The sequence below is a fragment of the Dipteris shenzhenensis genome, chromosome 30 (assembly GCF_047967505.1).
Source record: "Dipteris shenzhenensis isolate YYH24624 ecotype China chromosome 30, Dip_SZ_1.0, whole genome shotgun sequence".
Taxonomy (NCBI): domain Eukaryota; kingdom Viridiplantae; phylum Streptophyta; class Polypodiopsida; order Gleicheniales; family Dipteridaceae; genus Dipteris; species Dipteris shenzhenensis.
In genome coordinates, this window is record NC_141625.1 from 15,202,174 (window position 1) to 15,226,446 (window position 24,273).

A 24,273-nucleotide genomic window follows, 5' to 3' on the forward strand; every position below is an offset into this window, starting at 1 on the left:
ACAGTGATAACCTCCCAAGTAAGCTTCTCTGAAAAAAAAACTTCCCAAGTAAGCACCAATATAATCCCACATTGTCTGCAAAACTCTGTGAACAGCCGAGATTATGTCTTCAGGTCTGAGAAGCGTACCTTTGTTATCTGTTTGATTCATCACCTGTGCTTTAAACATTTTTAAATATAAAAGCACATTTGACTTTTGTGCCATCATGTACACCCAACCCTTTTTAGAGTACTCATCAATATAGGTAATTAAATATCCAGCAATTGCGAGAGATCTAGTCTCTATTGGTCCCACACCATTTGAAAGCCCAAGCTCAATCATATCATTTGCTCTCTTTTGCCTGGCTTTGGAAAGCTGTCAATATGCTCTGTTCCATAATAGTAGGCACGAGAGACTTTCCTGTTCTTAGACACATGATTGTTGGATATTGGGTAGAGTGGTGTGAATACCCGCTGGGGCACTTTTTACCCCATCTTGGAGGTGTTTCCCTTTAGGGTTAGGTCTTTATGTTGGAGGTATACAATACCTTTTTGCAGTTGTACTTTGTAAGGTTTTGACATTTCGTAATAGCATCTCAGCTTTCTTGTGCTCCCCACAGCTACTTTGCTCTACTCTCTCTATCCTTCCTTACCCCAAAATCAATGTTTGTTATTAGAGCCCTACACTACTAGCTCAAGCTAGTCCTACCTTAAGAGAAGGTACTCCCGCAAAAGATCATCCTTTGAAGGATATGCTTGATGGGTGAAGGCAGGAGTCGGCCACAGATGTGCAATAAAGTAAGGGTTAGAGTAGATTCTGGTTGTTAATGCAACCATTCGTCCAGGTATAGTTTAGAGGAGCTGTGGCTGCATTTCAGGCTACCTTGCTCAGAAAATACATACATAAGGAGCTGGCCTTCCTATTCAAAGTGCCTCGCTCTATTTGTCATCTTAAAGCAGCCTAGTATTGCTTTGTGCATTCCTGTGACCCGTGTGTCACCTGCAAGGTGCTCCATTGCCTTCATCTCGCAGTTCTCTATTATACGAAAACTTGTTTACTCCTAACTTGTTACGTCGAATCATGGGCGCCGGCACATTAAATCACCTCCCAGCCGATCTCGGCGGTCGTAAGTTCTCTCTTCATTCAAGTCGTTACGTTGAAGCTTTTTTTCTTACTTGATTTCCACCAAGCCCCAAAATTCCCTAGATGGATCTAGTATGCCACATGTCTTCATTTTAGGGTCCTTCCTTAATGCATCATTTACCCCTCTCTTGGGATATCATTAAAACCATTTGCCCCTTGGCATATTTCATGCATTTAGGTCCCTTAGCCTTAGATCCACCTAGTCTAGTGCCATGTCACCCTCACCAAGGACCTTGACCTTGATTCCTTTTTGATCATTTACATGAAGCCCAAACAAATATAATACAAACATTGATCTTTTAAAGGAAAATGTCGACCGACCCTTCCGAGGTCATTGCATCCTCATAGTGCAGGGCTATGGCAATTGCTTCATCTAGCGTGTTCGCATACTTAGCCCGTACTTCCATCTTGATTCAATCATTCAATCCAAAGATAAAATCTTTTACTTGGATTGACTGAGGTAGGGGTTCATCAACCTTCATTACACTTTCTCTGAACTTATTAGTGTATTCCGCCACTGATAAATTTCTCTGATGAAGGTTTCGATACTGATCCCAAGCTCGGGATGCTTCATCAGGAGGTAGGAAGTGTTTTCTAAATTCCTTTTTAAACCCCTCCCAAGTAGTGGATGCCACTTCATCTTTCTGCTGTTTTATCCACCACCTATCCGCTGCCTCATCAAACATATGGGTGGCCTTGCAGATTTTTTTCATATCATTCTTGATTTCACAAATGGTGAAAGCCTCGTCCCACTTGTGTAACCAGGTCTCAATGATATCGGAACTACGGTCAGACATCCGACGAGAATACTTTTCTGGCCTATAATTAGCAATATTAGGCACCTTAGCCCTCCTAGGCTCGACCGTATGAACACTGGACTCGAGTTCCATTGGAGATTTACCTTTCTCTTCACGAGATGGCCTAGCAGACATACTATGTACCATTTTCTTGAGCTCAGACTGCCCTATATTTGCTTGTAACTGCTGTGCTAAAATCTGCTGCAAGGCATCCTCTAACATTGCAATTCTGCCATATAGTGTATGACCTACTGGGCGCGACACCTGCGGGATTGGCCGGGGCTCCCGACTCTACGGGATCCATCCTAGAAGCTTTTTCTTCTACTTCCATTTAGGTCGATGGGTGCTTCTTTTTTTCTTTTTTGGAAATAAGTAATAAAACACCGCTTGAAATTGTATTTACAAATCAAAAGCCCAACTTCCAAATTTACAGCTAACCAGGCATATATCACATTGGAACCAAATCCACTTTTCTCTATACTAGGGAAACTCCTGCAATCTCAGAAACCTCAAATCCTTCAATCCAAAGGCATAATTTCGCTCCCATTCCAGCTCACACACCTCGAAGCTTTAGAAATTCAACCAAAAATTAGAACAGAAGGAAAAAAGAAATCGAAAGCCCCCTGGTATCTCCACGCGATCAACACCCGCCAGACTGATCTCATGGGTGGTGCGATTATCTGCTAACTGCAACCGTATAGAGTTACTGCGGCTTCATGGAACCTTCCTTCGACACCTCACAATTGCTGCCATACAAGTACAGCTAAAATGCTGCTGCCCACAGGAATAACTAACGGCCTTTTGAGAGAAGGCAGTTCACATTGGCATAGCATCGAAGAGAGGAGCCCAATCCTAGCTTCGCCTGCAAATCCAATGCATTCGCCCTCCCATAATCTGCCACCAATGAAGGGAGAGGCACTTCTAGAGGATGGGAACGAAAAGAGGGGAGACAGAGTGCTGTGAAGGAAGCTTGAGGTAGTGGCTATCCACAGCGGAGGCGGGCTACAGGTTGCACAAGTCCATAGTACCTTGCTAGAGAGTGCAATAACAATCACCAAATCCTTCGTCGATTCAACGTTAGCTTGTCAACTCGACAAGATCCCAAATCTGCGCTCTCATACCAAATATTACACAAAAAATTGTTTACTCCTAGCTTGTTACGTCGAATCACGGGCGCAGGCACATTAAATCACTTCCCAGTTGATCTCGGTGGTCGCTAAGTTCTCTCTTCATTCAAGTCATTACGTTGAAGCTTTTTTTCTTACTTGATTTTCACCAAGCCCCAAAATTCCCTAGATGGATCTAGTATGCCACATGTCTTCATTTTATGGTCCTTCCTTAATGCATCATTTACCCCTCTCTTGGGATATCATTAAAATCATTTGCCCCTTGGCACATTTCATGCATTTAAGTCCCTTAGCCTTAGATCCACCTAGTCTAGTGCCATGTCACCCTCACCAAGGACCTTGACCTTGATTCCTTTTTTATCATTTACATGAAGCCCAAACAAATATAATACAAACATTGATGCTTTAAAGAAAAATGTCGACCGACCCTTTCGAGGTCATGTTACCTCGACTTGAGCGTAACATTCTCCCTTCGTTTAGGATTGTTATCCGTGCGCCACCCACTCCGTACTACGACGTACAATATCTTGCAACTAGACCCACTTTGCCTCTCGATGGTGCGCAAGTTGCTCTTGAACTACACCTCTCTAGTTGGTGGAATTTGCGTCATCTTCCATACAAATCTATCCATAAAGATTCCTATGCTGCTTCTCATACTAATTGCTACGAAGCCATTGCAAGCGCTTGAGAATGACCTGACAAACTTTGAACCAAGTAAACACTCAAAACGAAAAATTGAAATCACAATACATCACTTAAAACTTAGTCCTAGAGAGATGCCTTTTGTTAGAAAAGATAATAACGGTGTCACCTTTGGCTCTAATACCATGTTAGAGTTGAGGGCAAGGCCTATTGAAGAAGTAAACCTACGCAACAAAAGAAACTCAACCTCTCATTGGTCTCTCTCACATTTTTGGTGCACACACACACACAGAACTCACACTCAAATAAATGAAGTGGAAGATAGATTAGATTAGGACTCAGACTTTATTCATTCATAGGCATTGGAAAGAAGTTTGCAAAAGAGCAAGAGACGTCCAATAAAACCATGGTTAGGTGTGCCTGTATTGTTGAGACCTGCAGGGAGCCTAGATGCTCAACTACTCCTCCTACATAGCCAAGAAATACATTTCAGTTGGATGGATTGGAGAGTGTCAAAGCTCCCTGTCTATAAGGGTGGAGGGATTGGTATCACCCTCAACAAGGTGGACTCACAAGGAGCCAACGAGATTAAAAAACAAGCAGTAAATGGGCCGACCAGATGAACCAACTGATCTATTGCCAACCTATTTGTTGCTGGATGCTGACTTGTTGCCATGCCTATAAATAGGCTGTGGCCTTGATATCAGTGGGTTATTGCACTCCCGCAATGTCTGTGTTGTGCAATTGATCCCTAGCCACCCCTAATCTTGCATGATTCACCTCTCGACCTCTAGTGTCCACAAGCTTCTTTGCTACATGTCTCCCTTCTGTCGAGATGGAAAAGCTCGTGGAAAGCACAAGTGGCTGCCGCCTCACACTCCCGCTAGCCACATATGCTACTTCACTTATTGGTTATCCCTTTGTGAAGGGGACTTGTCATCTAAAGGTCCTTTTCCTAATATCTAATGCTCACCCAAGGGCCTACTTAACAGGCCTTTGCAAAGTTAGCCCATGATTAAGTGCTCTTAGGTCATGTCCTAGGGTTCAACAACTTAGTTAGGATGCCATCACCACCCTAATCAGTATTATTGGTGGCTTGACGGTGAGCTCCCTTGTCTATATGCGATGGTGGTATCTCATGATCCTCAAAAACCTAAATTCTTACAATTCCGAGTCAAATTCCCAGATTTTCCTCTTTTCCATAATTGTTTGAGAAACTTTATCCTGCTGGCCATTGTGGAATGCTTACTTGGGTTTGTTGACTCTTTATGCTGTGAATAGTTGTAGACTCTTTAAGGCGCATGATGCTATGAATGGTCGTCATACAGAGTTCATCTCTTTGTTCTGCCAATCCTTGTATCGTGTATTACCATTGTCTCCTTTGTAGAAAATGTCTATTCTAGGCGCTCATCCTTGATCTCAACCTCATTCAATGGCTCCATCACTAGGACCGACTTATTGGTAGATGCCATGTTAAATTTGTTATACACGTTCTCCATTTAAAGTTGTTTCTTCCTTTCCTTGACCACCCTTTTCTTTCTACAATCCTAGACATCGTGCCTTGTTTAAAAAAAAAAGAAACATCTATCATACATTTAATTCTCTTGGCATCACCCTATGAGAAGAGTTCATAGAAATTGCATCGGAGTTGTTCTCTCCTTTATATCTTGTCATTCCTTTAGCATTTTTTTCTTGGTTTTTTTTTCCTTTGCTTCAAGTAGGATGATAGAATTGTGGTTATGGTTAAGCTTAAAAACATATGTAAGAATTTGAAAAGAACAAGGTTTTGAGTCTATGAAAAGCATGGAGATATTGGATCTTAGTTAAAGCATCGGTTACCTACAACGAGGTGGATGCATGACAAGTGGAGATGGGATGGACAGCAAAAACATGGAATGAATTTTCAAGAATGAAGTACAAAGGGGCTATCAAAATGACAAAACCCTAAAACCATATGTAAACCCTATGGTGAGCTAAAATCACTCAACCACTAACTATGGGTAGGGGGAAAAACACTAGAAGGAAAATGTGCCCTTAGACCTCCTAACTACTTGATACATTGGCCATTCCCTTAAACATTACAATATTCCCAATACCCCCTGCAGTAGTGATATTGCCCTGGTATACAAAGAGTGATCTCAACCATTAAATGAAAGTAAGATCAAAGCTTTGCGGAGAGCTTCCCAAAGGTTTGTCTAGACAGAGACTTGGTGAAGAAATCTACAACTTTCTTATGTGCAGCACAGTAGATCGAATTGATCTCTTGTAGCATAGTAGATTGAATTGATCTCTCTTGCATGTAACCTCTCTCTAACATAATGATAATGGATCTCAATGTGTTTCATGCCTTCGTGTTGTGATCAATGCAAGACAAGAATTGAACAAGAAGAAGTTTGAGGAAGAACAATGTGATGCTCAAGACGAGGAGATGGGACTTCATAGTAGAAAAATGGAGCTCGGGGTAGATAGAAGGGAAGAAAATAAAACATGACTTCATAGTAGAGAAATGGAGCTCGGGGCGGATAGAAGGGAAGCAAATGAAACATAGGAGTGCCATCGCAAAAGCACTTTGACTATGAGTGAGTATGGGAGTGGATGGTTGCCTTCTTTTGTTGTTTATGAATTGAATGCCCAAAATTTAGTATAAAAGTCCCTGATCAGACATCTCAAATGAAGCTTCAAGATCATTCTTGAATTCTGCAATTTTATCTTACATTTGTGCCTGTGATTAGCATATCATCCTTGTCTTTCTTGCTCCATAGAAGTTGAAATCGGTTTGCAGTCCTAAAAAGTGACCCCTTGTAACAGTCCCTGAATCAATTTTGACTGTTTGAGCACGGCACTCTCAATTGGACCATTTTGTAAACCATGATTGGTAATAAATGTATAAACTTTCTGATACCAAGCCCATGGGGCTTATTTCAGTCAATAAACATGGACAATCTTAGAGTAGTTTGGGAAGACAAATAAGTATGTGGCAAATAATTTAGAGCTGTAGATATAAGCTGACTATTAGGTGTAACGTCATCGATGTTCAGTAGCTGCTCTCTAAGATTCTGGATCTAAGTCAAATGATTTAACAATGAGTCATTGTCAAGCTGTCTTTCAAGAAAGGGACCGTGGCCTTAAGTATCCCAAGCTGTGAGGTATGATGAACCTCTTAACAGGCAAGGCAATGAGAAAGCCTGGGCATCATTGGCATCCCATCTCCTCTTATATTGAACAGGGTCAGCAAGTGCACCATGCCTCACTTAAGCTTGATGTCTATCATGTAGATTGCTGCCTTGCTGAGATGTACCAGGAGCAATGAGTGCATCTCCTAGATGGGCATCTTCACCTACAACCAAACCCGATAGGCTCTTTGCAACTAGAGATTCTTTGCCATAAAGCTTCATGGTCAGTTTTGAACTGAAAAGTGGATTGTTTGAACAGTACCAATGCAAAATCAAATTTGCCTTGAAAATGCACTGTTGGCATAATGTTCCTTGAACAAAAACAGCTCGAAAGGCATCCAAAAATTGCAGCAGACTATAACTTTTGCTTAACTGCTAGCAGGGCCTCGACAAGAGTGCTAGTGGCTCCTAAATGAGCCTACAATAGGTCATAGTTGTCTTGTGTTGGTATTTTCGGGGTTAGCTCCCCATTGTGAGCCCCCAAATGAGGAGGAAGGACATGGGGGAGGTAGACCAGCAGCATAGGTTAGATGCCACATCAGCAGAGAAGGAGATGGCCGTGGGGGAAGATCTAAGTTGGAGTGCAAGGCTGCCACATGGGCAGCATGCAGGCTCCCATGTGGGCAGCAAGAACTGAGTGCCATTGGAGGGCAACACGAGCCCCTTTGGTGGGCACAAGGCACCATAGATGGGGCAGGTACCAGGCCCATGGACAGCAGTAAAGGCTGCATGAAAACAGGCCTTATAATCCCTACAGACAAGACTGCAGACAACAATAGGTGTCTGCGCAGAAGACAACTGTAAGTCGAGCTGCTACAGACAGTCAGATAGACATGACAGGTTCAGAAAGAGGCACAAGGATGTACATATGTCACTTCACACGTCTGGAAAGATCACTTGGCAGTCGGGTGCAGCACGCGGGGCGAAATTGTGTCCCTAGACAGGTCAGGCGAGTGGGTCTGCCTATTTTGGGGGCTTCCAAGCCCTACATAAAGGCCCTCTAGGGACCATCATTTCATTCATTGTTTGGGCCTCTGGTGCCTCAATTTGGGCTGTACATACAGCAGCAGGGAGATCCAAAGGAAAATACAACAGTTCCTAGACTACATGAGGCAACAGAGAGGCTAGAAATCAGGTAGTACAGCCTGTAGATCACTTACAAGATGAAGAGTAGTACATTGCACACTTCGGGTTTACAAGATCAAGGTTGTGTAGCACTCAGCCGTAGGTCTTCATCAGGAAGAGAAGTTGCAAGGAGTGCCCAGAAGTGCATCACTGCACAGCCCATTGAAGCTCTTGGATGGCACACAGGCTAACGGATATTAAAATGCTAGAAGGAGGTAGATGACAGTTTTGCCACATCTAGGCAGAACCTTGGGTGGTAGATGATGCACCCTTTTGCACCAGGTTTTGTCTATTTGTTTGAACCAATCTATAATACATGATCTACTGTTCTACTCTACTGTTGGATTGTTTTAAGATCTAAGTGTGTCCCCATCTCATTGTATGCACCTTTGTATACATTAAGAAAAGGAGAGATTTGAAATAGCGCTGCATGATTCTTGGGCAATGTGTTCAAGATTCAAATAGTTGTACTCTTCCTAAGCCCTTCACATCCTCGTTAGGCTAATAGACTGCCCATCCCAAGCCTTGAAAAAGGATAAGCTCGACGTAGCAAACTACCCTCTCTGGAAGGTGAAGTTTGGAGCACCTTGTGGTTCAGATTATCTGGGAGATGACGATGGGCGTGGAGCAAAGGCCTCAAGATACCAACAACGTTGCCGACTAGTGGTCACACCAGCGGATCCAGATGCAGTCAGAGATTGGGTACTACGAGACGCAGAGGCCCTAGCCATAATCTTTGGCACAACTGCGGACTAGGTCCTGCTCACATATAGCTGCCAAAAACAGCCTGTAAATTGTGAGAATGCTTCCAAGAGCAGTTCAAAACTGCAGTAGAGGATGGAGAGAAGTAATTATGTAGTTTTCAACACGAGAACAGTTGCAAGAACCTCTAAAACTATAGAAAAACCTCGAAAACAGCAGGAACAATACTAGAACAGCCAAAAGTCTGCAGAAAACCCTCAGAAATCTTCAGAAATAGAGACGGCCTGCTCAGAAAAGATCACAGTTAGACCTAGGTCGATAACAATAAATAAACCTCAAAACGAGTCAATCAACTCCAAAAGCACCCCAAACAGAGGCGAATTGATTCAAAACTGAGGCAGCGTGCTCTAGAGTAGCTCAAGGAGCTGCAGTGCAGGCTGCTGATTAAAAACGGGCTGGGAGCTAGGGTTCTTTGCGATGAAATTGAAGATTCGCGTGAGAAATTTTTGTCCTTGATGCTTGGGCGAGTAGGGGGAGCTGTGGGGTGCAGGGGGCAGCTTGCTGTGATACCGAATGCGAGAATTGGATATGGAGTGGAGAGCAAAACGGGGAGCAATCCTGAATAGAATTTGCAAGAATGAAGTATAAAGGGGCTAACAACATGACGAAACGATAAAACCCCTAGGTGAACCCTCGGGTGAGTTTTAAACTCACTTAACCACTAACTCAACCACTAACTATTCCCAGAAGAATGCAGTGGTAAGGGCTGATAGGGAGTAATGGGACAGCACAAGTGACCTAGGCTCACTAGGCATTGCCTCTTAGATGGGTGTTTTATGATGTGATCTGTTCCTGAATTTGTTAGGCTATTTACTGTTAGGGGTAATTAAATCAGAGAAATCTCTTTGAGTGTTTTATGGATTGTGTGTATGTCTGTTAAGTGCCTTTAGTGAAACTACCTTCTGAATGGTATTCTATGAATGCTTGATAGAGCTGTCTCTCATCTCATAAGTAACTGTGTCCTGAATGCTATATATTCTAAAGCTTGAGTATGAGGTGAAATGATTGTATTGTAACTTCTCTTTCAGGATCCTTTTTATAAAAAAAAACTTCTCTTTCAGGATATGCAATGTGTATCTCTTTCATGTAAGATTTTCATATCTTTAGTTCAAACAAAATCTAATGCAATATTCATCCATGCTTATGGGCTTCTTTACCTTCTTGTAGGTTATGGATTTCATGAAGATGGTCTGAAGGTACGAAACTCAATTTCTTCTTTGTTTGTTTAAAAATGATGCATGGTCTGGGTCGGCAAGGAAGGAATGATAATCCTTAAAAAGAATGATTTTTGTTCAGGATCTATGCCAATGAATAACTGCATGGTAGGCTGCTTGATCTTTTCTAAAGTCTTGATTGAGCATTGCTTAAATTATCCTTTGAGAGGACCATGTGGAATTTTAAACCTTGAGATTAGGTAACTCTAAATCAAAAAGCAAGGCAGTCTTATACCTTTGATACACTAGCGTTGTGATTGATTGAACTTGCCCAATCGATCGCTTCAAGTGGGAAAGATGGAGTAGGAGGATATCAAGCCCAGGGAGAGGTCAGAGCTACCTTTACCATTGGAGAGATGCATGAACGATGTAGTACATCATGACAATCTAGTAGAACTTGGAGCTTAACCTGTGCTTCTCATAAGTTTAAAGTTCTGAAGGGGAAGGGGGAATTGAGATGCAGAGCAAAGGAGGAAGAGGATGAAGAACTTAAGAAGAAAGAAACAATATAATAGTAAGTTTTAAGGACTTTCAAGACCATATCATATATATGCAATCACTGCATAACAATATAATAGTAAGTTTTTAGGACTTTCAAGACCATATCATATATATGCAATCACTGCATAATAAAAAACATTTCTAGGCTTGGATTCTTGGATGCGGGGAGCAAGGGAATGGAGATGGACTACAAGGAGAAGATAGCTGAACGAACTAAAGTGTACTTGCAAATGGATAATGAGAAAGTACAAACAGTGGCTTATATAGGGCCCAAACTCAATGTAGGACTAATTTTGCTGAGTGCACTAACAAGCTGTCCCATTAGGACTAAGTGTCCTAACTAGTCCTAACCAGGCTACAAGGCCATACCAGAGCAAAGTGGCAACGAACCTCCCTTCATAGTACAATTGAAGCATCTTGAATACATCTTAAGTATACTTTGAAGCTAAGTCATGGTTGTACTTGTTCAATAGTATAGGGAGATCGAAATCACGTGACAAAAGATACCAAGTGTAAAGCTTGCCGAAAAGCTTCAAACTTGGGTCCCAGTAGAGCCTTCGGGAAAAGATATCCTCCGTAGGAATGTAGGACAACTGTATGTCACTAGCTGACAAGTCACTCTTGAACAAATAGTGATAGTGCACCTCAATGTGCTTCATACGTGCATGGAAGACTAGATCATGCGCAATGGCCAAAGCACTCTAGCTGTCAATGTAGATCATGGTAGAAGATGCCTAATTGACATCAAGATCTGCAAGTAACTTGCGGAGCCAAACTCACTCTACTGTAGTTGTGAAGGCTGCCATGTACTCAACTTCACAATCAGAAGTAGAAAATGTAGGCTGGTTCTTGCTGAACCAACAAATGCACGAAGAGCCAAGTATGAAACAGTTGCCACTGTGAGACACGCGGGTGTCGAAAAAACCAGCGCAGTCACTGACCATGTGAAAGCATGCATAATCTGTGAAGACTTATCCTTATATGATAGTCAAATGTTGCTTACCTTTCAAGTATTCAGAAGACATGTTTCATTGCTTGCCAATGCTGCATAGTGGGCTTGTGCATGAATGTACTTAAGTGAGACTGCATTCTGCAGATCATGCTTGGTATTACCAAGCTGTAAATATTCCAAGTACAAACTCGACCATTTATTTGATCATAATTAAAGAGTTCTTTATTTAATTTTAATCATGGTCAAAGAGTTCTTTTAATTAGTCAAAGCATTGACTTTGGTCAAAGATTCAGTCAAGAAGGAGACTTGGTTTGGGCCAAGAGGTTTGACTTTGTCTCAATTCACAACTAGACCTATCATACATTTATAATTAAGAAATGCAGAATTGACAAAAGTAAAAGAAGCTCGTAAGGAAGGAAAATGGGTTGTTTATCGAGATAGTATAGCACTAATCAAAGACTTCAGATTTAGACCCAAAGACTCTCGGTCTAAAAATGATGTAATGAAGGCCACTTCACAATTGTATTAGAATTTATTAGTGTGCTAAATAATTCGAGTTGAGATGCCTTGTATACTCCTCGACTTTCTCTGAGATGGAAGGGCTTCCCTTTTTGGATCTGTACTTTGTCTCATAGCCCCCATCCTGGCAATGCTGTTCAATGAAGCTGTCTGTCACGGGTTCCCCAGAGCCTGGACCCTGAACACAATCACACCCATCCACAAAGCAGGAGATCCCATGGATCCAGGGAATTACAGGACCATCATGGTTAGACATGTTATGTCCAAGATCTATGCATCAGTGTTAGATGGCGAGGTCAGTGCTCGCGCAGAGATACAGGGGCTCAGGGCATCCGGACAGGCCGGCTTCAGGATGGATCACTCGACTTACGATCACATTTTTACACTTAGAGGGATCATTGAGGAGGCCAGACACAGGAGACAGAGAGTATATTGTTGCTTTGTGGATTTCCGCAAGACATTCGACACCGTTCCCCGCGCCCGACTCATCAGACGTCTGCAGGAGTTAGGCTACGACTCGGCGATTATCTAAGAAGTAGTAGCTCTCTATGAGCGGGTGACGGGGCAGGTCAGGATTGGCACCAGCTGGACCCCAGAGATCACGAGCACTATTGGAGTCAAACAAGGATGTCCCTTGTCACCGACTCTATTTGGCCTCTACATCGACGAGCTCGAGACCACCATTAGGACACTCGGAGGTGCAGGCTGCTCTCTTGCGGGGACTGCCATCCAGATTCTCCTATACGCAGACGATGTAGTACTACTATCCTCTTCTGCTACTGGTCTTCAGCGACACTTGGATGGACTTCAGGCCTTCTGTGATACACATGACTTGAAGGTCAACCTTGGGAAAACCAAGGTGATGATCTTCAACACTTCCAGACCCGCTATGCACCGAGAGCAGTTCCTCTCTTCGCCGGCGACCCTGTTGAGATAGTTGACTCCTACACATACTTGGGCGTTGTCTTCTCAAGCCCGATCTTCACGATGCGCCCGGCCATGCAGGCCAGGATCAGCCGGGGATACGCCGCTCTTGCCAGGCTGGAGCGACAGTGCTACCACTCCCACTTCCAGGACCCGCGGACCAAGTCTCTCCTTTTTGATTCTTTGGTCCGCCCAGCAGGCATGTATGGTAGCCCTTGGTGGGGAGTCGACCTTTCAGACACAGAGTGGGCTCGAGTTGAGCGCCTGCAGATACTGATGTTTGCTCGGATGATCCGTAGCAAACCATCGGTACCACACCAGATCATTCTAGCAGAGTTCGGCGCCTCACCCCTACAGCTTGATGCGGCTTTTCAGGCTATCACCTACCTCCACAGAGTCAGGGATTTTGGCTCCTCCGCTGACGGTCGCCTCCGCCTACCTTGGTTAGTCCTATCCTCCTCTATGGCCTTATCCGTTAATGGGGACCAGCGATGCTAGTATAGTCGTCTTTCCAGTTGGTTCACCCGATTGGGCCTCGACTTTAGACCGGTTGCCTCCTTTTTAGTACAGCCTCGATGCTCCACCATCTCCTCTCTCCCCCACTGACCAGGAGGTCAACCGGCTCATTCGGGCGCTCCAGCTCCACACCTGGCGGACATGGTTTCTTCACTCCGAGCTTCCTGTGAAGCTCAACTTCTACCGCCGACACTGCCTCCAGATCTCACAGGAGGGCTTCATCACACCTCCGGGTTACACACAACTTCATCTACCACATGCGCTCCGGATCTCCCTCGGTCAGTTTAGGGTCTCATCACACCGATTACGGATCGAGAGTGGACGTGCAGAGGGTATCCCACGAGAGGACCGCCTTTGCCCACTTTGCGACTTACAGGAGGAGCATTTTGCTTTCAGATGTCCTATCTATTATGCCATTCAAGGCCGATACCACTGCCTCTTCCGCAACGGATTCGGCTCCCTCTCACACATGCTACAATTCCCGGATCAGCGGTGCCTTGCCGCTTTCTTACATGAGATGACCCGCCACCGAGATACTTCTCTCCGAGCACGGCGACACGAGCAACACACAGAGCGTGAGGATATCCAGCGGCCTATCACTGACTTCTTTCAGCCACAGGATACCTCTTCTCAGTCTAGCCGACGACGCGGACGTGAGCGAGAGCCAGAGTCACGACAGCTGCGTCAGCGGACAGATTCACACATCCAAGTCCATGACATCTCGTCTCTGCTCTCGGCCCGCCCCACTGGGGTTACAATTGCCCTCATCCACAGGGCCACCCGCCGCCCCCGACGACCGAGCTCGACTAGGCCGCGTGACGTCAGAGGCCAATCATCTATCGCAGGGTTTTTTCCGACTTCCCATTTGACGGCGCCTCTATGATTGGTCTCTGATGATCACGACCTGCACATGTATACTGTATCTCCCCCCTCTGCCCCACTTTTTTGTGCCCCCCCCTTCTTCTTTGTATCACCTGGAGGTAGACACATATTTTTTGTAGCAGGACTAGACACATAGTCCTTCATAACCTCTTTTTTTGTAGAAACGGTTGGTTGGCCCGTTTTGAGACCACCACCGTTATGCTCATTGTATCAGTTATCTTTAGTCTCATAGACCTTCACAGTCTCCCGAAGACTTTAATAAACTTTCTTTCTTTCTTTCTCTCTCTCTCCCCCCCCCCCTCATCTCCTTCTCAAGCTTCTATGCCTCCACTCACACAGCTCCTCTACTCCTTCAGCCACCTCAAGCCTCCTTTTATGCAGCTCGTGCTCTCCTTTCTCTGTTTGGCAGCCCACTCCTGAGCAGCCTCTTCACGCTAGCGGCTTCTTAGCCGCCTCCTTGTTTCCTGTTCACCGCACCGTCGCTACTCTCATTCATTGCGCTGCCCCCAGGCCTTAGGTCGTGTTGCCGTTCAGCTACCCTAGCCTAGCTGGGAGTAACTGTAGATATGGCCAAGCCTATCTTCTTCTTCTTCTTCTTTGAAATCCCCCTCTACCCCAACAACCTCAACCAAGAAGACCAAAATATGGCAGAATCAACCCATTATTGGGCAAAGAACTCTCTACGAGGAGGTCTGAATCGACCCATCATTGGGCACCATAAGCATATTTGTTATTTACAGCAACAAGTAAGAGAGTTGATGATTCAACTAGCAGACGTGACAATTGAACTTCAGGTAGGTCAATTCATGGGGCACCATGAGCATATTTTTTATTTACAACAACTAGTAAGAGAGTTGACGATTCAAGTAGCAGACGCGACATCTAGACTTGAGGTTCTTGAAGGACCTGGGAGGCAGGCAGTAATTGATGAGGTTGTGTAGTCTTGTAAGGCCTCTCCCCTACCCCTCAATTAGCCTCTCCACTTAAAGACGTAGTTCATACTGAAGTACAATCAAATAAGAAGGAAGTGACCATGGAGGTTCATACAAAGGCAAGTAAAGCTGATATTCAAGGCACACGAAGATAGACGTGAGTATGCATTGAAGATTAGAATAGGGGGGCTCCTTGAAGATTGGTACAAGGAAGAGGACTCTTTCAGTGAGACTTTAACACATGTCAAAGTAGCCATGCTCGACATTGAATGGAAGGTTGATGATGAGGGTGATGATCGAGCAACCAATATCCGACACTAAGGGACATGCTATTATTATGCTTAGCTCCTAGGATTTACAAATCAAACGTCTTTGACAATCTGCCAAGTTGAAAGGGACCAAGGTATGGATAGTTGAGGAACTCACACGAGCCCCATTGAAGAATAAGGCAACGGAATTAGCCAAGGTCAAGGCTGCTAGGAAAGAAGGAAAATGGGTAGTATACCAAGAGGGTATAGCACTCATCAAGGAGTTTAGATCAAAACCAAAAGACTCTCAGTCTTAACTTGATGTTTGACCAATTATGTTTTCGGATATTATGTAGGTATCCTAAATAACGAAGGTTCGCACTCCTTGGGAGTTGCTATGGGCCCTCCCTAATCAGATGTACCAAATGGGTTTTCACTGTCCCATAGTCCTGTTAGTCTCCCATGGACATTAATAGACTCTCTCTCTCTCTCTCTCTCTCTCTCTCTCTCTCTCTGGGTCAGTACTAGAGAGGGTACTTAACAACCACACAGAGCTCCATGGGCAGCGAGCACTAGGGCAGGCGGTCTTTCGGAGACAGCACTCCACTTTGGATCATATCTTTACTTTGCGGACCATCATCAAGGAAGCCAAAGCCCGACAACTGTGACTAGAATTCCACCATGATGATTTCCTCTACCTCGAAAATTTTCTCGATTACTGCTGGATTGACCGCCTTGGTCATACTGCTTCTTGCGGCAATCTCTTTCATAGTGTCCAAACTTGTGACAGTAGTTGCACTGAATGTTTGACTTATTGGTGGATGCATTCCCTCGTCCTTAGAATCTTCCTCGATTGGAATGATTTCCTCTTTGCTGATTCTGATGTTGCTGAGGATGATGCTGATGTTGATGTTGATGTTGACTTTGATTTTGTTGCTGATGATGACCACTTTTCTAATATGATCTACCTCTGCCTTTGCCTCTGCCTCTGCTTCTGTCTGAAGCTGTGAATGCCTGATCATTAGAATGACCTTTACGTGCTTGAATGGCCTGAGTCTTGAGTTCTTCACCAAGTAGGACTGATTGAAGTTCTTCCAGTGTCGAAATTTGCCATTGGATAAAGTCTATGCTTGTTTTGTAGACTTTCCGAAGGCCTTCGACACTGTCCCACGAGCCCATCTCATCGCGAGATTGCAGGAGCTACAGATCCCAGAGACGTTGATTTGGGGGGTTATGAGCCTATATGAGTCGGTCAGAGGAAGAGTCCGAGTCTTAGGAGGTATATCAGATTGGGTTTGAGAGCACGATTGGGGTGAAGCAGGGTTGCCCTCTCTTGCCGACCCTCTTTGGACTCTACATCGATGAGATCACATCCTTCCTAGACCAACTGGGCGGAGAGGGCTCACCATTGGCTGACCTCCTGATTCAGATATTACTATATGCCGACGACATAGTTCTTCTATCTTCATCGGCCGAGGGATTATCGAAGCATCTGGATGCCCTTGAGGTATTCTATAGAGAGAGGGACCTGACTGTCAACCTTGGCAAGACCAAGGTCATGATCTTTAATACCTCACATCCAACGCTTCTTCGACACAACTTCACTTACAGAGGGGATCCAGTGGAGATGGTACAGCCCTATACATATCTGGGCACGGTCTCCGCAGGACCCATTTTCTCGATGACCTAGGCTGCTAGGGCACGACTCACACGAGGCCGGAGTGCTCTGGCCCAACTAAAGAGATAGTGCCTCCAGGCACATTTCTAGGATCCTTCAACGAAGAGTTGGCTCTTCGACACTCTAGTATGGCCGACCGCCATATATGCAGTGCCCTTCTAGGCGAGTGACATTCCAGCAGCAGATTGGAGGAAGTTTGAGAGGCTACAGGTCTCAATGGGATCCAGGATGCTACGGAGTAAGCCCTCAGTTCCACATGAGATCATACAGGCAGAGTTTGCCATGACGACACTATATGTCGATGCTGTCTTCTAGACAGTGACTTTCATTCACAAGGTATGGGCTTTGCCTCATTGGAGACTATCGAGGGTAGCGTTGGAATCATCCCAATGCCTAGCAGGTGAGGGAACTTACCTGGTATGCACGCACAGACACATGGCTGACTAGCCATGGCATTCAGATGGACAGACTGCCCCCATTTCAGTATAGCATGGATGCCCCTCCTGAGCGACTTCCGACGATGAGATTAACCGTATCATACGGTTAGACCTCCTCGAGCTCACCACATCCCAAACTTGGTTGAGGGACCAGTCGCTCCCCACCAAGATGCAGTTCTATCGTGATCACTTCCTTAGAGTCTTTGATGACGGTTTCATTATCCGACCTCCTTATCTAGAGGACAGAGGAGTCTCACATGCACTCCAGATTGCCATCGGCCAGATGCGAGTTTCCTCCCATCGGCCACATGCATGCTGTGGGGTACAACTCAGAGCGATCTGCGAGTATAGGAAACACACCAAAGCATAGCTACCAAGGAACAACGTTCCGTTTTCCTGGAACGTGGGAACACCGTTCCCAAGTGGAATGGCAGTGTGGGAACAGCTAGGAACGTCTGGGAACGTTCCCAAAAGTGGGAACGCCTTGGAAATGTTCCCAAACGTTCCGAGAATGTGGCCAGAACTCGTTCCGGGCTCGGTCTCTGCCATTTCGAGTTTAGGACCGCGCGGGAGTGCGGTTTTGGCGCCAACAGGGGGGCTTTAAGCCCTCTCCAACCACTCTCCACCCCTTTCCACTCAGCCTCTCAGGCCCCTCTGTCAAGCACTCAGCCCACTCAGCCCCTCTCTAGCTCTCATCCACTCAGCCCACTAAGCTCCCTCTCTAAGCTCTCGGGCCTCAAGGCTCAGCCCCTTCCATTACCTTCTAAGCTCCTTTTCTTGTATTTTGCATATTATATGCTCTAGCCTCTATGATCTATAGTAATCTGCAATTCTCTGGCTTAAAGCTTTAAAGTTTATGCCCATTGCCCATTGCACAATGCACATTGCAATTTGTGTTGATGTATATTTAGTTTCCTATGGATTTTTTGTCTGTAAAAGTCTAAAGATGAACTAGAAACCTTAGAGCTGCTACATTTGGTTATTCTTAGCATATCTTGGTATGTTTCCGCGTGATTTGATGACATGACATTCTTGTTCCCGTTCCCTCATTCCCTCTTCCCAATACTTTCCCGTTCCGACCCCCCACGTTCCCAAAACGTTCACGTTCCCTGATAACTATGCACCAAAGACTGATGCTAAGATTTGCTTCAAGTCCTCCACCAATGATTGGAAATTTGCCTATGGAAGTAGGTGATCATGCACATAGTGGAAGAAGAGGGTGGTGTAGAAGAGATTCTTGGTGTCGAAAGGGATGAGTGAATAAGTTGCGGTATAGGCTCGGTAATGAGAAATTGGTCAAGGGATGTAGAGATCAGAGCGTCATGGAGGTTTAGGGGTGGATGACAGCCATGGGTGGGTTTTCCCAAGTATTTTCGCAGCCAGTGGCATCGAGCACCTCTTACACTTTTCCAATGATGTCAAGCATGCAGCCCTAAACTCTATAATGGCCAAGCTAAAAATCATGAGGGCTTATGCACTGAATTTATTGCATATGGCACTATACGAGAGGGTTCCAAGCAGGGTTTGAACTAGCACAAGATGGACAAAAGAGATCATGAGCTCTATTGGAGTCAAAGAAGGTTGTCTGTTCACCTACCTTGTTTGGCCTCTACATAGATGAGATTGAGACTTTCATGGGGACACTAGGGGGGGGCGATGGCTTTCTTGATGGCACTTTTATCCGATCCTCTTATATGCAGATGATGTGGTCCTACTCTCGAGGGCGTCTTGAGACGTTTGGATGTGTTGCACACGTTTTGTGAGTCACACAACTTGAAGGTCAACCTTGGTGAGACCAAAATGATGATCTTTATAACACATCCCGACCAGCCATGCACATAGAGCAATTCACGCTAGATGGATTACTAGCGGAGGCCATTTCATCATACACATGGGCATTCTTTTCTCTGGCCCGATTTTCATGATGTGATTGGCGACGCATGCCCAACTGAGCAAGGAATATAACACACGATAATGCTTCCACTCCCACTTACAAGATCTCGGACCAAGTCTCTTCTTTTTTATTCCTTGGTCTGCCCAACGGATACATATGGCAGCCCTTGTTGTTGTTGTTGTGCTTGAGTAATCGACTATTATCACTAAGGCTGATCCCGAGCAAGCCATTAGAGTGCTGAGTTTGGTGCATCTCCACTGCAACTTGACGTTGGATTTAAGGTCATCGCATACCTTTGGAGTATGGCTCTTGCACCTCAAGAGGACGGCACAAACTACTGTCGTTGGCCCTATCTTCGTGCATTACCTTAGCGGTTGAGGGTGATCATAGATGTTGGTATGCGCACACAACACATGTGGTTTGAGATTTTGGCACTCCATATTAATAGATCACGTCCTTTCCAGTATAGCATTGAGGCTCCTTCAATCTTGCTCACGTATCACAAGGACAACTAGGCCGTTCGAGAGGACCTCTTACAGCTACAGGACCTGGTTGGCACCCAACTAGCTTCCAATGAAGTTTAGCTTCTACAGGGACCGCTATCTATGGATTTCAAGGTAGGGTTTCATTGATCCACCAAGATATACCAAGATCCAGCTCCCACATTTGTTAAGGATATCGATTGGACAATTTCGTGTCTCATCGCACCGACTCCATATTGAGAGTGGACGGGCTGAGGTTATACCTTGGAGAGTAGCATTCGCACTGTAAGTGATTGCCATGAGATCAACTCGGAGGAGCATTTCGCGAATTGCTTCATCTGTGAGGGGTACTATGAGATTCTAGGTCATTGCCAATTTCTATGCAAAGATGGTTTCGGACCCCTCTCTAGCTTCCTCTCTTACCCAGATCAAAGATGCCTCGCTGCCTTCATTCATGAGATAATTAGACAGAGAGCGGATATAGAGACGGGGTCCAGTCACCTATTAGACTCTACCCAGAGTATGATCATAGTGTTTTTTTCAGCTAGAGCCTAGGGACCAACATATCCCTGATCATCAACAGATCGAGATTCAGAGTCAGTGATGAATCATGACACGATAGACTCGACAATAGGTTGAGGTATAGATCATGCTTGGGGAACTTACTTCCAAGTTCACTAGATCGCGGGCACGACCAACGGGGGTTGTAGTGGCCCTTGTCAAGCATAGGGCCGCTACTAAGAGACCATAGCGGACCATCGTCAGAGCTCTATTACAGGTTTCCTGTTAGCACAGCCTAATGTAATGGATTTGATGTGAGTTGATTATGTTGTATTCATTGCGGGTGATGATGTCTGATAGAGGCTCCATGCTTTCAGCTCCTTATATCAGGATTCTTTTAGTCGGATAGACCCTTCGGTCTTTCAAAGACTTTCAATAAACTTTCTTTTTTTTTTTTTTTCTACAAACTAGACAAAATTTTAAGAATATTTTATATATGACCAGAGAGCACTACCATAATGAAACTTCATAATGGCTGAGCGAAGGATCATGAGGGGCTATGCATATGGGATTTACCTCCTAGTCCCGATCTTAGCAAAGCTCTTTAATGAAGCTGTTTGTTTGGGGTTTCCACACACCTGGACCATTAACACTATTTCACCCATCCACAAGGCAAGGGATCCCATAAGCCCAGAGAATTACATGACCATTATGATTGGACATGTCATGTCCAAGATTTATGCATCAATGCTTGATTCAGCCGATTTGCAAAGTATCGAGGACTTAGAGCAGCAGGACAGGCTGGATTCTGGCAAGATCATGGAACCATGGATCACATTCTCCCGCTCAAGTGTATCATCAAAGAGGCGAGGGCACAAAAGCAGAGGGTTTACTATTGCTTTGTGGATTTCCGCAACACATTTAATACGGTTCCGAGAGCCCGCCTCCAAATGATCTCTTGGCTACAAGCTCTCATGCTATCGCAAATCATTCGTGGTAAACCATCCGTTCCTCACCAGATCATCGAGGCTGAGTTTGAGTCATCCCCATTACAGCTAGATGCTGCGCTTCATGTCATCACTTGTATGTACCGAGTCAGGGAGTATGGGGATTACACTTTTGGGCGCAGCAGGCTACCATGGCTAGCATTGTCCTCCTCTATGGCAATTTCAGCAGGAGGTGACCAGAGATGCTGGTATGTACGCACAGAGAGATGGTTTGAGCGGCTGGGGCTCCACATGGATAGACTCCCTCCTTCCAGTATAGTATGGACGCTCCGTTTTTCTCCCAAGGTTAACCAGGTCATCCGTGAGGATCTCTTACAGCTACACACATTTCGGACCTGGTTGGGACCGAGCGAACTTCCAATGAAGCTCAACTTCTACAGAGATCACTGCTTACATATCACAAAGGAGGATACACGCAAATCTAGTTACCCCACTTACAGAGAATTTCTATTGGACAGTTCTTGGTCTCTTCACATAGACTTCGTAACGAGAGCAGTAGAGCAGAGTGCCTATCCAAGGAGAGGCGCATATGCACATTATGTGACATGCCGGAGTTTGAGACATAGCAGCACTTCATCTTTAGGTGTCCTGTTTAATCCCTGAGCCCGTGTGCTGCTTCCATAGACTTAGTCAGTGTGCCTTGAGTCTTGCACTTTGATGCCCTAGCTGTCAACCTAGGTGCGCAGCTCCTTCTCAGCTTTGTCTGTAGCTCCGTAGACCTCCTTTATCCTCTTGGATGTAGGCCAAAGGATGCTCTAATCAGCTGGACACTTGCTGCTCAAGTGGATGCCTAATTAGCCCTGAAGGCTCTCTTTATATAGGGGCTGGTAACCCCCCAGTCACCCGACCTGGTAGGGGCCAAAATGGCCGACCCAGCAGCCTGCCCCACCGACTGGCCTGGTCTGTGAAAGCTGCCCTGATTGGGCTCTCCTTTTGAGGGTTGGCAGGCCCTGCCTGGCAACGTGGCAGGCTGCCACTGGCCCAAGCAGTCCTGCCCTAAACTCGATGGGAAACATGCCTCCTTGCAGCAATGCCCCTAGGCCTCCGGTTATACTCCTGGAAGAGAACGAGCCCCCACCTCAGACAGCTTTCTATAATATTTTGTTCTTAACCTTGGTTAGTGTCTAATGTAATCACAAATGAGTAACTACTGAGTTTCGAGTACGCTGAGTCCTATGGTCATAAAGCTCGTGCAACATTACCTCTCATCTTCTTTGTTTTACCTTATGTATGCATCCTGGGTCTGCGATCTTCCTGCCAACTTCACCATCATCAACCTCATCATCCTCAAGTTCAACAATAGTTCCTTCCGTGCTATCTGTATGATGCATCCTGTTTTGTGGGCTGTCAAGTGTACTTCCACCACCATCCCATGTTTTAGGGCTTCTTTCAAGCCCAATCCCTTCTCCAAATAGGCACCTGTTATTCCGCCTCTGCACTAGTCCCTTACAATACCCCAGAGTCACTCCATACAGATCTGTACTGCTTCCATACAGTTACTGCTGTCATCTGCCATGTAGGCGCCATGCTCCAGCTCAACAAACCTGTGCAGTCATGATCCCATGTGAGCCATACTGCCACGTGTGTGCCGCGGCCTAGTGCAGTCCACCATCGCACCTACCATCTGCCAAGTATGTCCTTGGACCTGCTGCCCATGTGGCAGCCCCATGTATTTGTGTTTTGCTGTGTGCATGCTGTGCAGTCAAAGTGCTGCCCGTGTGGTGGCCACATCACGTCTTGGTTCACCCCTCCCCATGCTCTCCTCATATGGGGGCTTACAGATGGGGAGGTGACAATACCATTTCCAACAGCCCCTCTCACCGACCCATCTTGGCCTGATCCCAACCCATTGATGAAGATGCTCCAGTATCTTCCATTTTGTAGCCCTCTGGAACATTGTGGTATCAATGTTAGTTCCTAGCTTTTCATCTTGTGGCCCTTGCTCTACCGGGTACGGTGCTGTACAAGCAAACCACCTTGGTACACATGTCCATCTTTGGTAGCACCACTTCCTTCAATCACATATCCTCCTTCGAACTCGAGCACTCCAAGCACCAACATCCTCCAACTGTTCCCCTCATGATAGTGACCAGCCCGGAGTCTTTCGAGCACCATGCTCTCAGTGTCTGTTTCAACCCGTCCTTGATTTGGCAAGGTCTGCAACCAAATAACATACTCGAGAAATTGAATGCCAAGCATAACTCCAGATTACCTAGACCATCAGCTTCCATGTGTAGTCCTCTGATGTCTCCCTCTAAGTCACATCATCCATCTGACTCAGAATTCATCGAAGAATCCTCCTCTATGGCAGCCATACCAGCCAAGCACCTACATCGCTCCAGGCACACATGCTGTCCTTGACCCTCACAAAGGTTTCTGACCCCTCTTTTGACCATCTCTCCAATGTCAGGCATCTTCACCGTAACACCGGGGTCTGCATACTTTAATACAGCAACACTAGGAGCCATCACCAAGAAAAGTTCTTATGTGACCACTACACTAGCTGAACTCTTTGATTCCTATGACTTTGAGCTGGCCCCCTTCTTCTTTTGATCAGCTTTCTTCTTTCTGTAGTCCTTCACGAAATGTCCTGGCTCATCATAGTAGAGGCTTTTTTCATCTTCTTCGTGATTTCTTCATCCAAAGAGTCCGCTCCATCATTAGACTTGTCTTTCTATGGCTTGCATTTACCAAGCTTACCCTTACCCTTGCCTTTGCTCGTGTCTTGAGCTATAAGGGCTTTGTCATTGGTTCCGCCGTTTTTCTTTTCCCGAACTCCTTGCTACAATGGTACCAGCTTCTTGAATGTCATTGGCATTGCCCTCTACCCTGCAATCA

The 24,273-nt window shown here is 45.4% G+C and overlaps 1 protein-coding gene across 3 annotated transcripts in view; it reads left to right on the plus strand.

Moving 5' to 3' along the window:
* LOC147881759 (uncharacterized) overlaps positions 1–24,273 on the plus strand; it is a 112,876-nt gene that overhangs the window by 66,896 nt on the left and 21,707 nt on the right. For all 3 annotated transcript variants that reach the window (XR_015543928.1, XM_087401393.1, XM_087401394.1), the window contains one exon: positions 9,916–9,944. Coding sequence is in view for 2 of the 3 variants with exons in the window: in XM_087401393.1 (XP_087257519.1) it covers positions 9,916–9,944 (29 nt within the window). In the remaining variant the exon portion in view is untranslated. The remainder of the gene's footprint in view (positions 1–9,915; positions 9,945–24,273) is intronic.